Here is a 16,131-nt window from a genome sequence, read left to right as displayed (position 1 = left end):
AAGAGTACTATATGCGAACTCCTGTGGACGCGTACGAGTACACGGCAAGCTTTCGTCCGAATTCACCGCGTCCAGTGGTGTAGGAAAAGGCTGCCCTCTTTCACCTATCCTCTTCAGTTTTGTTATTGATGTACAGGATGAAATTTCTCCGCCTGTCTCAGAAACCTCGGGAGTCGAAATGCGCGTGTGACGTTCGCCCATAGACACTGAGTATATGGACGACACTGCTCTCATTGGTTCAGATCCTTCCCAAATACGAACCATTTTAAATAATCTAAATAACTCTGGTGCATGGTTTCGCATGCGCCTCAAACTTGCAAAGTGGAAGTGCTGCTACAAGACTGGGTGAGATTAAAGCCAAATCTGATACTCGCAGGTGAGTCGATTGACGTGAAAGATAAATTTGTTTACCTCCCACCAGATTTGTTTGCTCCCACCAGGTTTAGCTCTACCCAGTTCCCATGATAACAGCCTAACTTTCTACACACTATCAACTTGGATAAAGTCAGTTTTACACGTGTCCTGCGAAAGTCCATCCTAATTAAGCCTCGAAATTGGCTTCGGCAACCAAGCAGGCATCAAGATCCGTGAAAGAAGACGGGGCTCAGGTGATTTTGCTGCCTTAGTGAACCTACTTCGCATCAGAGGTTCAGTGAGCCTTATTTGGGCTTCTTCGAGCTGCTTCTATTGTTGTTGAATTTTTGATTTGGCGCCATGGTTTCAGAATGTCGCCGGCAAAAATGCGGGCGATCCAATCTCACCACCGCGACTGGGGTCGATTTTTAATTTAATCATCATAGTTTAAATTTAATCCTCATGACTGGTCTTCAATTGCCACACTATAGAGACATTAGGCCCTGGCTACTGGGGCGAGATGGCTCAGTCGTTAGAGCGCAAATCTACTGACCGGAAGATCCGGGGTTCGAACCCGACCTCTGCCTCTCGATTTCCCCTGTCTAGGCTTGAGCAACCTAGCAGTATCCCAGCCTTTGTACTTCCTTCTAGTGGCATGGCAGATAGGCGCTTAAAGGGTGTTAGAGCTGAACTGAGTATAAATTAACAGGATTGTTTGATACTTCAAACTTCACACCTAATAGCAGCGTTTTATCAACCGCATTTTTCAAGCATTCTGAGTCCTCCAGGTTTGACACGGTGGGCAATGTAATCTGCAAAAGACGTCTTAACTGGAACCGAGAAAGCCGCCTAATAATAATACTAATCGTTCAGCTGTAACACCCTTCCGCACCTAGCTGCCATGCCACCCGAAGGAAGGATGAGGGCTGGGATGCTGTCAGGTTGCCCAAGCCTAAACAGGAGAAGCCAAGAGACAGGGATCGGGTTCGAATCTCGGACCTTCCGGTCAAAAAATTCGTGCTCTAACCACTGAGCCACTTCGGTCTCTTAAGCGCGAGTCGGATTTCTAAATTTAAAACAGCTCAATATCTTTTGCGACAACACGAATGTAGCTCACGGCTATATGTTCATGGGATAATTCTGTGGCTGCTACAGATGAAGTCAAGCTGAAGACTAATCGTGTTTGCACAACATAGCGGTTATCCCGCTCCTGGCATCCTGCAATTCACTTCAGTCCGCTTAAATGAATCCCGCGGGGAGCCCGCCACATTGTACTCGCCTCCAATATACAGTCCCGTGAGCAGGTGGCGGTGCAGCCGCCGGCAGATTGAACAGCATAGCGGCCAGTTGAAGACCGGTGCTGATTCGGAGATATCGAGAACGTAATATATTACGATATCACCGTCCATATAGACGGTGAACGCCAAACTAAATATTACGTCGGGAACTCCGTTGGAGTAGCGCCCCAGGCGTGAGCACGTCACGCTAAGTAACCTAGGACAGCAGACTACGGCAACGTAAAAGGATCACCCCTGTGCCTTAAGGGCACAGCCTGAGCTAACTGTATCAAATGTTAGACCACATCCTTCACCGGCCACCGAACAACAACCGCTCATCCATTCATTACAAGTCACGTCCGAGCAGCAGTGGATGGCAGCGTCCTCAAGGGACCGCCCGAAATAGCCAGACAAACCAGACAAACAGGGCCATGTTCTGATTGGTCAGAGTGCGGGCCACTCAGAAGCAAGTATTATTAGCTTGGTATTTCTCACCCCTTAGCCAAAGCTCTAGCAGGGCCTGGTGGAACTTGCTGATCACTGTATAGGTGCAGATATGAAAAGCTCACTTTTTATCCTTTATAGTTTCCGTGCTTCCTCTATACCAGTTTCCGTTGCATAACAAGCGAAAGCTCAACATAGGAGCGGTGATTCCCAGGAACATTGATTCCATTCGTTCCACCTTACTTTCCCTTCCGACCCCTCATTAAGTTGCACTTTTTTATGGTCGTATGGCGGTTAAACGAAATCATGTACTACTGGTGTAACGGTGGATTGTACTTATGAGGCATGCGAGAAGTACGTGGTTTTCTCAACTCCACCTTAATGTGACGGTGTGGTGATTAGTACCTTTATTTTGATTCTAGCATAACATTACGTATTTTGTCAATTACATAGTTGCTTTTTGTTCGAATACTAAAAACTAAAAAAGGCACACTCGTACAATTTCACGCAATACAAACGTGGGCACGTGCTTCGACTCTTCTGATTTCGCTCGCGCTCACAGCGGTCATTCGCGAGTCACACTCTGGTTTAAAAACATTCAAGCCGTTTCCGAAGTCTATTATATATGGGAACTGCTCAGAAGAAAGCCTTTAGATCACCAAGACTGGATTGTTGTTCACTCGCTGACCTGGGTCAACGACGAACTATTTTAAAGAGAACAATTATTGGTGAGCCTGTTACATCTGATTAAAATAGCCAGCTATCTCCGACTTGAAGTCACGTTCCCAAAAATAAATGAAGCTTGCAATTGTGCATCTTTGGTGATTGTAATGGCTGGTATATATTGATGTTTCTCTTGGGGCAAAAAATCGATGGCCCTATCAGTTCACAAATAAAAATGCCCCGGTTGACTCTGAGAATCGCTTGCATCCTGCCGGCCTCGGTCTGGGAATCGTGGGTCACAAACATGACGTTGAACCGCGTATATGACCGTCTGCTCAAACTATACTAGAGCCACCACTGGTGATTAACCCCCCGAAGGTGCCTGATAAACAGCCTCGGAAATCCAAGATTGCGAACTCATGGATTTTGTCACACTGGATAACGACCAGGGTCTTCAAATCGCTGCCGGCACTTTCAGTGAGTAGCCTCAGGTTCCTGTTGGGCGAGATAACAACAGTGAAAACCACCACTTAAATGGATTATATGTTTTCAATTCCCGGTTTTACTCAACAACGACGTTCACTCCATGTACCACCGATCTGACGATTTTGTCCAAAGGCTTAACCTAAAAAACTCCCCTATCATAGCTTTTGCAGTGAAAATCAATTTTGCGCGCCTCGATAGAAGCAAAAAAGGAAGAATTAGAGCAGAATAGCTAACATTCATCAAAATATGGGGCAACCAAGAAGTGGCCGCCTAATGGTTGTTGCCCTCCAAAACAACGTATGATGAACAGAAGTCTTTGAGGTGCACGCGGCGCTAAGTTAAAAACATTTGCGCGCTGGTAACCACTGTTAAAAAAGAACGTTGCAACCTCAAAGCCATGTGCTTCTTGGCAGACTATCTCTTAGTGGGCACGGAAACTGCTGTATCGATCGCCGTAAATCTGGTCGTTTAGTTCGTGTCATCCAGATGTCATTGTCGGTAACCACCCACATCCTGCTGTATTGTGGGTTCAGAAACTTGCCGAATGTAAAATGATCCCACCCTATCGCTTTAGGTTTCTTGGATTGACCACAAAAGCCATCACTGCAACCAGAACGCTCGTCTGATCCAATTATGAAGTCGACGAAACTCTTTCAGCTTAACCTGCGGCAATAATGCTTCACAAAGAGATCACAAGAAGACGGACGGCAGATCGTCTCTGAAAATATCTTCGGAGGACTTTCAGCCCCATCCAAATCACCTCAGAAATAAGACCAAGTCTTGTGATGGAAAAACCATCATTTAACTCGACTTTCGCGACATTTTCGCGATGAATGTCAGCGCCTGCATCCTCAGGCATAACCTAGAGGCGATATAAACCAAATAACCATAACCGGTCACCTAGTCCCCACCCGCCGATTGGTAGACGCGAACCGCAACTCAATCCCACAAAATAAAGATGTTTTTGTATATCCAGACTGCTCTGGCTGCATATCATATGATCTCTCACCGAAACCAGTTAGTGTAAATGGATAAATTTTCATGGTTACGAAGTGCCACGAAGGGACAAATCTTCCGCTTATATTACCCTTAACTTCCATCAACCTGGAAATGAAGAGGAACTTTTTCACATCTATCACGGATTGGCCGCATGATTTCACTGTTTACGGAATCCCTGTTACACAGTCATTTTCTCGAATTGGGCGGCAAACTATTTTTCTTTGTGCTCGTAATTCACTGAAGGATGTCATCCACTAATCAGTTCACACAGCGATACAGTTGCAGTTTGATACATTCGGGGCATTCGCACGAAAGGAACACACTGCTAAGAAACACGCGAAGCCAGAGGACATTACATACATGACGAATATCAAATATCCGATAAAAAACTTCGGACCGATTTTTTCAAAGAAAACATAATTGGCAAACAGGATTGCGTTCTGTTTTATCATACCAGGTTTGGACAAAGGTGTACAACGAACGAGGGGGTGCGTTACTGCAGATTACTAAACCTGGCTGTTGTGGTGTCCAGCTAGTACGTTTGGAGCTCAAAGTTACTCAGCACCATGTAATTTCGACGGCTTACCGTTGGACACAAATATTGCAGTCTTCCATTAAGTGTCAAGTAACCGCTGAGAGACCAACTCAAGACCTCCAACAACAGGGCTCGTACGGGGTGCGTAGAGAATGCACCTGAGTTCCTCCAGAGAAGAATGAAACTGCGATCAAAACATTAAGTTGAACCTTCGTTTAGGAAAGGCTTTTTGGCTGTCACAAACCTTGAAAAGAGCTTACAAACATGAACACTGTCACCGACCAACCGCGCCATGGTTGATTTTTCCTGGCGACCTTTAACTAACTTGTTCGCAATAGGGCTTTAGAGCGTCCTCCGGATGGCCCTTTTTCCATCACTTGGATTTTGCGGCTTAAGTTTACTGTGGGTATACATTTTTCGGCGCACTAGAAACAACGTAAATGAGTTCTTCAAGTGAGTCTGGGGGTATATAAATCAGACCGGTCCGGCCAGACCGTCTTTTGCTACCCGGGTGTCGAACTTTTGTCAAATTATCTGACTAGTCCTGTTCAGTCGGCTGAAACGGGTTCTTGAGGGTCCACCAAATTATATAATGTGCTGAATCACTGGAAATTAAAAGGAATCCCCACATGTGGTGCGATATGAAGATCGTCGACCATTTTGTTGGTCTTTGGGTGGGAATAGAAGCACCTCAGCCATAGCGGACGTTCAAGTGAGATCCGGCCCACAAGTCTCTCGTGGTTGTCAACGGCAGATTTGTTTCTGGGTAGATATGATTATTTTGAGGCGAGAACAGTCTCCCATACGGCGGAGCAGCCTTCATACTGTTGTGAGGGAACTTAGCGTGGGCTAATCGGTTCGGGACTAGTAGCGGCAGGTTCCAGACTAAGTTTGGAGGGGGTTCGGATTTCTGGATAATAATTTCAGGTGGCCAGCAAAGCTAAGGACAGCGGAAGTGGGGGGCAGGATGGATCAAGCCACCGTGGATAATAGTGCACGTTCTTTGGCTTAGCCACACGGGACGCTATTGGCAGCTGAGAATCAACAGGAAACAGATTTGTAGGCCCTTGAGCTTTGCTTAGCCGGGGGAGAAAACCGGAGATTCCCGTGCGCTTTGAACGATCAAAAAATGCCATGCGTTTTGCTTTTCAGCGCCTTCATAAGACTACAAGAGATCCAACCCGCGTTTGCTTGTTTCTCAGTGGCGGCAATGCATAAGTATAAAAGTGGGCGATAATGTTCGAGCGAAAGAGGCAGATAATAATCTGTCTTGGGAGGTACCAGATGGGTCATTCAAAGTGAAAAGGGTTTTCAAGGGTTAACCAATAAGGAGTTGCACGAACTTAAAGGGTCGCGTCGCTTTCTTCCCTTGTGCGTGTGGCACATAGTCATTTGCTTCCAACAAAAAGTTCACCGAGGAGAACACACATGTGAATATGGAAAGGCGTCAGGGCATAAGGCAGAAGCATTTTATTTAATGGTCCCAGGGGAATTCCATAGAGTCCAGCGACGATAGTCTTTTTAAAACATGTACGAGGTATGCCAGGCAGCTTGAGAACACAACGTGACGTCTAAGTAACTAGCCAGTGGGATAAAAACCGTACTATCTCATCTCACGTAGGCTTTCGAAAGGCCATCGATTCTTACCTTTCTATTGAGAAAGCTGAGCGCCTTTACGCGCCTCAGCTTACACTAGACACTTTTTTGAAACAGGACCTAATCCCTTCTAATCTGTGCATTCACCCCGACTATCCTGTTACTAGGTCCTATCACTTACACTTACCGGCCTGAAACCCTTAGCATTAGTCCGCAAGTTTGACAACCACCCTCCCAAGTGTTCTTGTCTATAACCTGCCACTTTACCTACTCTCATGCCCGTCTCCACTGGCTTTCACTCGGCCTTAAGCTTTTGTACTCAGCCCAATTATTTCTAGTTCTTCAAGACTGGTCCTATCCCTGAGTAACTCTATCAGCTCTATTCAATGTCTGGTGCTTTGCTTTGGCGGGAGTTTCTCCAACCTCAGCCAAAGTGAAGCCTAAGTTCCTCGCTGTTCTGAACCATTCTGCATCCCCGGAACACGCGCAGCGCACACGTATCAAGTGGTGGGTCTGAAGATGCGCTATGAATTAAATACTTGTTTGGCCCCACAGCCCGCTCATTCACACATACACATAGCACTTGTGCACCTCTATTTGACAGAGTGGTTCACACCAATGCTTCGCCTTCGTTCCGCCATAATACACAGGCTCTGAACATCTCCATTCGACTCCTATTGCGCAAAAGGTAGTTGATGTTTCATTTGCTTCCGCAACTTGCCTCTTCCGGTGGCTGTTGGCTGTTTGCTTGTTCGAAATGACTGAGCTGTTTTACTGGCCTGGTTGTCCCTTCGACCGGATGAAATATCTGGTAGCTGGACTTATTTATTAATACACAAACCGCACTTATGACTGCTTGGATGGTTTTCCACCTTGCAGATTTGGTAGTATGCACGAGGAATGAAAACCTCGTGTGGTGGAGGGGTACGCCCTGCAGAGAGGGTCACCCTGTTACATTGCACTATGGTGCGTTCGTATTCTCGCCCACCCTCCAGTAGCATGGGTTTATCGCCCATCGCCGGTGGTTCTGAGCCTGACCTTTAGTTCAGGAAAACCAAAAAAGAGCAGCGTTGCTGTTCGTCTGTAGCTGGATTGGCCTTGTTGCGGTTGTCACTTGTCCCACAACACCAAGAAATACAAGCTGACAACAGCTGTCCTCCCGTTTTTTCTAAAAAAAGAATATATAAAAAAAACATTCATGCATGGGGTGGCCTGAGAGTACCTGTGAGGCTTACGGCTAACGTCGGCGTGCAGCTAACGACGACGTGTAAGGTGTCGCCACTTTCGTCTTAGTGAGGTCACACCACCCCTAGTCCGCTTCATCTTCCAAACACAGCACACGCGTTCTTCCCTCTTGTCATCTAGGGTAATTATATGCACAAAATGCTAATAACCTATGATTTCCGATTACAATCAGTCACAGACGGCACTTAATGGCTGTTTTTGTCATGCACCCTTCGTATTCTGGAGTCGACAGCATTGACTCGGCGACTGGTGATCCTTAACCTTACTTTCCTGTTAGGTTGACGCAGTAGACCTCAGTTGAGCTATGATTCTTATAAATTATCTGGGAAGCTGTTGCTCGTCCGCTTTTTACTTGTCCACTGCCACTGCTCACATTAACCTCTCTTTCTGCACAAAAAGGACCCAATGTCATGACGCTTTGGTAAGCAGAAATACCGTCCGTTCTCAACTATCCCAACAGCCAGCCTCCTTGCTAGCTACCTCGACGACAGAGTTTTCACCTTCCTAAAACTAAACACCTACTCTGGCCAAACTAGTAGTTGGCTTCTAGATCAGCAAACGTATGCATCTTTCCTGGGTCCATGTAGCTTGCTGTCATCCTTTTTCAGATAGCAAACGTATCTTTCCTGGGTCCATGTAGCTTGCTGTCATCCTTTTTCAGATTTTTTCTATAGACGCCGTTGTATTTTATGCCTCCAAGCACTCGCCACGCGCTACTACTTTCATTCTATTCCTTTCTCGTCGCCCCTCTTCCCAAGCTTCAAACCTCGAATGCAGTCACCCAAATGCCCCTTAAAACTGTTATTCGTTTAAACTGGCAAGAGTCCGGTCCACACTCACACGGTCCTTCAACGAAAGGGAAGTTATTTGTGAGCCTCATCTGCATGACTCCCTGTGTCAATCTCCGTTCCACCCAGAACCAGCTGCCACGGAGCTGCGTATCCCCTCTCCGACCCTTGATGACCATTACGGGGCTGTCCATAAAACGAAGCATGTCAATGCGATGGTGACATGATACTGCCATACCTAGTGAGATGGCACTCCCGCAACTATTTTCTCCAGAATCCCGACCGCAACCCCCACTCAAGCCTATAGCCACAACTTCGAGCAGTTTTCGTCCGGCCCCGTCTCTGGGATGAGATCTTGCGTACCCAATGAAGTTTCGCTCAGATTTGGCTGCAATTTCGCCTTGCCTTCTCCACAAGCAAGGGTGAAGCGCGTAGTATGGGAAGCAGCTCATGTTCTCCCTGTGAACGCTAACGCGCTTCGTCAGGCTACCTTACAAGACCCTACGCTGTAATAGGACGCAAAGTACCACTGCGGTCAACGACCACGTACCAGCCGCTAGACGAATTGGAGCTTCATTTCAACCGGCGCCAAGCATTGTTTCTGGGCCACAGAACCCGCTCTCACCCCAAAGTAGTTACAACCCACCGTCCTTAAGCGTGCTCCCTAGGGCACCTTAAAGCAAAACTGGGTGAAGGCCCTTGTGCTGAGTTACGTCTACTGGCCTCTGATGGACCCCTAGATTCGACAGTTCACCAAATCTTGCCTGAAATATGGTGAAGCATCCAAGTGACCAGGAAGAAACCTTCATACAGTTGAGGCCGCAGCCGACCAAACCCTGGTCCTGTCCTCACATCAGCTTTACAGATCCAGTGAGTGGGCAGCACTTCTTGATCGTAATCGGCGCTTACCGCTGGTGACGAGAAACTCTTCCAGTAAACAGCCTCACAACTGCAACTGCAGTACTGCGCTCTGGCGACTGTTCGTCTTGAAATGCTAGAGACTATTGTATCCGAAAAAGACAGTCAGTACACGTTATCTAGTTTTGCAGACTTTCGTCTGGAGTAAACCATGACTCGGGTTCGCTCGCCACCGTTTCATCCACACCCAGGCAAAACGCTTCGTTGGTACTGTGACGCATGCATTTCAGGAGTCCAGAGGGGAGGAAGCAAGGCAAGGCGTCTGTTGCAGTATCAAGCGGCGCCATACCATAAATCGTTTGAGCGTCATCAGCGGATGCACTGCTATAAAGAAAGCTTCGAACACCGCATGACATTATCCGGCCGAAGGAGAGACAGTTGAGTCACCGCAACAGGAGAACTGAGAACCAGTTCATCCGGCAACACAGAGTAACCGTGTGCTCCTTCAGCGAAGGCCAGAGAGTGTTGGTACTTGACTACAGCGGCGGAAAGCCTAAGTGGATTTCAGGACACATACTTCACCAGCACAGCAAAGTAATCTACGAGATTAAAGACTGCCCAGCCAGATGGACTCAGCACAAAACACACTCCGGCCCACAAATTCACAGACACTTTTGATCCCGGAGCCGTTGAGTAACATCCATAATCTTATCCACCGGAGGCCCAGCCAAAACACCCATCACGACTACAACGGTGGACAGGCAGGATCCACAAGCCAGTGAGGCCGCAGCAAATAAACCGCCGACTTCGAAGCCACCTCAACAAGCTTCCTGGGGATATGTTAGGCGGAATTCCGCATGGATACTGCTTTACCGCTCGAAGCTCGGCGCTTATCCAGTCAAGAAGCATACCCGTACCCGCTTGCCAGCAATGAATCGAGGGGAGCCCTTATTGGCCGAAAGTGCGAATCCAACAGCCAATCACGACTCAGTATCCTCCGAATACGGGTTGCCGGCGCTGCATCTGGAAGGCGTCGGGATTTCGGGGACGTTGTCGCCGCATACGCTTTATCTACTTCTGTACATGTGATTTTGACCTGGTTTTGAGCGTCAATACATGCTGTGCACCTTTGGTGGTTGTTTTGGCGGGAACACTACCTTGGAAGGTTTGAACCGAGAGCTAAGTTGGGGCATTGCTGTTATCACAACAGTTGATAAACCCTTGGTTTTGAACGGAAGGCGGATAGTATTCTACGAATTGTCGTTAAGGTGCTCCATCTGGCGTTTGGAATATGTGTAATGTGGTCCCGTAAGACCCGTTGCTTGCATAAATGACGAATACGGTCGGTCGCTTTGAGTAAGTCGGCGGCCGTCATTTTTTTACTAAAAAAATCGTACGTCGTTTGACTTGTGGTCATCGGCCGTCCGGAGTGGTGCCACGACCATTGCGGACCGCTGAACGAACTGATGGCTCCAGCGAGTAAACGTGCAGTTCCGCTTCAACTTATGTGCCCGGTCACTCAACCAAAATATCCTGCGCACTCTGGGTGTGTTCCGGGGGTACACTTCATTATTTTCATCCGCTCATCTTAAGTGAAATGTATGATGAGGGTGTCAGAGGCAGTGCCTTCCAAAGAGATTTGATATCTCACTTGATTGTACGAGTTCTAGAGGAAATGTCGGATCGTTTGAAAAACTTGCATATGTGGAGCAACGCCTCAATTCGGGTGTATCCACGCCACGAGTACGGAAGTTCAACTTGAAAGAGATCAACAGAGTCACAAAGTAGGAGGTTTTGGAGCTCCTCGTGTCATATCGTTGAACCTCCGCGAACATTCAGTGATTACCACTTTGAGCCACATCTGTCACTCACTGGATTGAAACTGACAACAAGCACGCCATCGATTAGCAGCCGTATTTTGCACCGTCTCCAAACAGGTGCAGTGGGAATCAAGCGGCCCTCATCTTGGGGGCGGGGGCGAGTGGCACCGACAGCATCCAGACGTCTCATAATCTCTTCTATACTCCCCTGACAGGTCCAGGATTGGCCTCCTATCTGCTTCTGTGAATCTGAATTGGGCATGAAAACCCCTCTCCTTGGCTAACGGCGGTTCGGGATACACGGCCCAACCAACGCAGGACAAATTCTTAAATGTAAGTTCCCGTTGCGCAACCGAAAACTCGTTTTTTAATTGACTGTTGACGGATTCTTCGACGCCAACCCACGCCAGCTATGGTTCTGAGACAAAGATTGCCAAGCACCTGAAAACTTCTCAGTTCCGCTGCTTGAACAGGCCAAGTCTCACGGCCACACAACAATTAGTCTACACTGTAGTCTGGTACACACATCCATTGAGGTTCAGGGCCATACCGCTTTGATGCCATAGGTCTCTCAAATTATCATATGTGAGCCGAGCCTTGCAGATTCGTGCATTGACCTTATCTGTCACACTACAATCAGAACTAATACAACTTCGAAGGTACGTAAAACGCTCCGGAAATTTGAGTGCCTCCCTGGATTGTAAGTGGCGTGTTCAGTGACTGCATATCCACGAGTATGATCTTACATTTTGTAGGTGAAAGGCGCACGCCAAAGAATAGGATGAGTTTGGTCAGTCCATCCAAAGACACTTGCGCCTTCTCTCCTAAGGCAAGAACGATGTCGTATGCATATTGCAGCTTGACAAGGTTCTCGTCAGAACACTGGGGTTTGATCACCTTTCGGCGTTCGTCTCCTTATCTAATCGACCGTGATATTAAATAGGAACGGAGAAAGTGAACACCTCTGACGGGCACCGAGTTGTGTACGGAAGCTTTTGGAGAGCTCTCCACGTACTTTCACACGTCTGGAAGGCAGAACACAAAGAATATATTATCACGAAGTTCCGGTGCGTTCCTTGATGGGCAAGTGAGTCAAGAGAATAAACTGATCAACCGAGTCGAATGTGCCTGGAAATCCAAGAATACTAAAACTATGGATCGTTTGTACGTGTGGTGTTGTTCTAGCACCTGACGGTGTGAGAAGATTGGATCAAAGCAACCTTCACCAGACCGGAACCCGTCTTGCTGCTCTCGAGTCAGTGTTTTAAGAGCCCCGCCACGAAGAGACTGGACCTTACCGTAATGTGGCCGTTTGTGTATCTCGGCGACCCATTGAGCTATACTGGGGAGTGTCTGCACGATGCTCACAGAGTCTCTCATACCAGGTTGGTACATGGGTAGAGTTCTGACGAACACAGTCTCCTGGCCCTCCAGGTTGGGGTTGGAACATGTATGGTGACGTGTTTCGTAAACAAATGGTAATGTACTTGCATTTCCAGCCGAACACCGCTGCCTTACGGTTAGGCTTTTGAGCCAAAGGCTTTGGATGAGGGCCCTAATCGTCCTCCTGTCTAGGTATGGGCGCCCTGGCAGTATCCCAGCCCACGTACAACCATGAACTTATGGTTGTACGGCAGTGAAGCATCAGTGGCAAGACTGATGTTGCTGTCCTTGATGATGATGATGACTTTAAGAGCTATCATAAGACGTCGAAGCACCAGTGACGCCAGCAGTCTTGTAATAACCGGGGTTAAGCTGATCCTATTGTGGTTACCACAATCACCACGAGCCCTTTTTTAAAATGGGCACTATAACCGGCCCTTCCCAGTTGTCTAGGACGGTCTCCTTTCCCCAAACACAGGCAGGCAGATCACAGCTGCTGACTGAGGACCGCTGGACAAGGTGCAACGATGACGAATGGCTGACAGACTTGGTCCATTCAGTTACCGTTTCGCTCGAATTTCAAAACATAAGGATGAGTGTATTTGAGCTTAATCAGTACTTTCTGGACATTGTTTTTCCCGAACAGATGCCGACGCATTCTTTATTACCAAAACACGTCTGATTCAGCGTCACAGTGTGTCTTAACTTCAGTCTCCTGAAGGAGGCAAACACACTTACGAGTACATGAGTTCACTGGTTACAGTCATTCGATTTTCAATTTCCCAATCTAATTCCAGACCATGGATCATGTTCGCCTTATCTTAAAAAACGCTCTCGGAGAAAAAGCAGCCGCTGACTTTATCAAGTGAGCGTATGCCTTATAGCTGATAATAGTTTTTCTTCGGACACAGTTCAGCTCTGGCCGTGGAGAATGTGCAAGATATCAAAAAACGTGTTTGCACACTTCTAGACACACGCAAGGCAGAAAATCGTAAAGTATACGAGGTCCTAATGAGAGAGAAACAGAGACGAGCTGCATTCCCAGAAGAAGTAAGTATATTCTAAGGGTCTTTATGTTGGTTTCTTTGCAGCTATAATGGCTTCTTCCCTCTACTTATCGTTACGCACTTTGCTTACCAGAAAGTTGGTTATCTGCCATAGTTTAACACGGTCGCTGTATTGGTTAGCGTGGTTTAGAGGGAAACCAAGGACAGTCTCTGCGACTGAAATATCTTTCGAGCATTGAGAGAGGCTTCTGACCGAACAGTGTTTCTGTGGGTTTCAGAAAGCTCATTGGAGTGCACCTAAGTTCCGTACAGGAATTTCTGATGTAACAGTTGTGTGAGTCACTGCTTCCTTCCTGCTCTTCTGGTCGTTCTTAAGTTTCAAATCACGCTAGACTCGAGATGGCTCAGTGGTTAGAGGGCGAATTTACTGGCCGGAAAGTCCGTGGTTCGACCCCGACCTCTGCCTCTCGGCTTCCCCCGTCCAGTCTTGGGCAATCTGGCAGTATCCCAGCCCTCGTGCTTTCTTTGGGTGACATGGTAGTTAGGTACCGAAAACGTGTTACAGCCGAACGCGTACATTTTCATTACCTAATTAGTCCTCGTTTTATTATTTTGTAATTACATATGTAATTTTGCGGATTCTTCCGAATTTTTGCTCAAAAATTCATTTAAGCGAAATCAGATAGCCAATGGTTATATGCTTGTACTTCTCAGAAATCTTTAGCTGTGCATCTTACAAATCACTTTTGGCGCTTGACTGGGAACACCGCAAAACAAATTAGGGAGAAGGTGGCAGCCACCTCTTTTCTGACACTTCCTATCCTAGTCTCTTGGCTGTGAATAGTAGGTATGGACGCCTCAGTATGTTAGTCGGAAGCCTCCAACGCCTATCCAGCTTATTCTCTCCACAGCGGAGTTTCCCCTAGATAATCTACTCAATCGTCATCATCGAATATCGAGACATTCCGAATGTTCGGAACCTGATTTTCTGGTATATCCCCCTTAACATCATTTAAGGCGTGATGAGGCTGTCGAAACGAACGTATCGGATGTACCGAGACCTTCCAGGAACCCCCTAGTTTCAGTATAGGACCTTATAGCTAAAATCATCAGCTTATGCAGCTTGCTGAGCCCGCATTTTTGCATCACGAGAGTACGGCAGCACTCTACGGACTTGCAGTGCATGGAAACGAGGGTGTTTCGGTTCAACCCAAGCTGATTCCACGGAAGTGCGTTGTGAATAGACCGATGTCTCACATGAGATCATAAATAAAAAGTGACGAAAAGTGTAATCTTAGTAGTTCAGGTAGAGAACCGATTTCCTCGAACAAAGTCATGCTTTATCGCCCGCCTCTATAATGTCAATAAAAAATGGCCAATCCACTGTACGTTCATTACAAATGAGATTCAGGTAAATTGCGACTGAAATTAATTTTGAAACGGGTGTTCATCGCAGCATTCCTATGACTTGGTGTTCAAATACGAGGTAAGATTTATGGATATTCGGAACTGCGCGAAAGGCGAAATCGGCCGTTAACTGTTGATGAGTTTTGAGCAACCCTATGGGAAGTGTTCCGTCAGGAAAATGTATTGCGATGTCTTAATATCGCTCCAGATGGAATGTGAGACGGCCTTTGTGCAACGCATCCAGGTGAAGAATACCATAAGCGAGTTATTTGTACGGATTTTAGTTGTCTCCTGCCAGCACCGGCTTAGTTTTCAAGTTTTCACAGTAAAACAACATTTCCTGATGCCTCGATGAATGGTTTTTGGCTTAGCTGGAAGTTTTAGGTTCTGTCTTCGGCGATCTCAAAGATACAGTTATATTTTACCCCAACTTTGGAGTAGATTGGTTGGAGAAGAGCCGAAATGTCCAACAGAACGGATGATTCTTGGACTTCGGGCACTATATCACGAGCTTAGAATCAGGTGAATCATAGTTAATCGCGGAAATCGACCAGAATCATTGCGCTCCAGACTTCTCTTGATTTCCTTCTTACCGTTCCCACCCAGTTCTTGGCTTCCGCTGTCCAGATTTTTGTTGCGTTGTACACCTGATTTCTTACCCGTAACCATCGTCTTTCAGACCAAAACCGACCAAAATATCTTTAGAGCGAAGTCTCCGGTGTGCCAAGTCTTCAATAGTGCTAAACGTTACACTTATGGACCAGATATTTTCAAAACCACAAAACGCCTTCTGGGTTCAGCGTACTAATACTGCACGCCTGCATTATTCAACCGCCAGATTGTTCACATCTACAAAACCCCCACAATGTTCTTGATATTCCGGAGTGTTAGGCCCACCACGGTGCCATGAGTGACCCTTTGGTGATCGCAGTGTAGATCGAGCTGAATAATGCTGCCTAGGACGAGTTTTATGAGTCTTACAAGACCATTTTTGTATATACTCCGAGCCTCAACTCTTCAGTTTTGTTCGGTTGGGCATGCTGATGGCCTTAAAATCGTCACTTTTCGTTAAGCTGTAGCTACCCTTTTGCCACATACATGATTGTACAGGTCATCGCCACTCGCTGGACCATGAGAACTATTTTTTTTTCCTTGCACTCAAATCAATCCACACAACCGCTACTCATTTGACTATACAGCTCACAGTCAGGCCCTCGTTCCCAAGACTCGTCCTGCCGCCACTTCACATACAATTTACGGCCCACAAAG

The 16,131-nt window shown here is 46.9% G+C and overlaps 1 protein-coding gene across 1 annotated transcript in view; it reads left to right on the top strand.

Moving 5' to 3' along the window:
- Nucleotides 1-10,102: 10,102 nt before the first annotated feature.
- The window catches only part of T265_03633 (hypothetical protein), a gene marked incomplete at both ends in the record, with an annotated part of 31,056 nt that continues 25,027 nt past the window's right edge, over nucleotides 10,103-16,131 (top strand). The window contains 3 exons of the mRNA XM_009168168.1: nucleotides 10,103-10,330; nucleotides 13,246-13,313; nucleotides 13,360-13,498. Of these exons, the coding sequence (XP_009166432.1) occupies nucleotides 10,103-10,330; nucleotides 13,246-13,313; nucleotides 13,360-13,498 (435 nt within the window). The remainder of the gene's footprint in view (nucleotides 10,331-13,245; nucleotides 13,314-13,359; nucleotides 13,499-16,131) is intronic.

The sequence above is a fragment of the Opisthorchis viverrini genome (assembly GCF_000715545.1).
Source record: "Opisthorchis viverrini unplaced genomic scaffold opera_v5_55, whole genome shotgun sequence".
NCBI classification, from domain to species: Eukaryota; Metazoa; Platyhelminthes; class Trematoda; order Opisthorchiida; family Opisthorchiidae; genus Opisthorchis; species Opisthorchis viverrini.
Note: the sequence above shows the minus strand (reverse complement) of the source record. Positions and strands in the feature narration are given on the sequence as shown.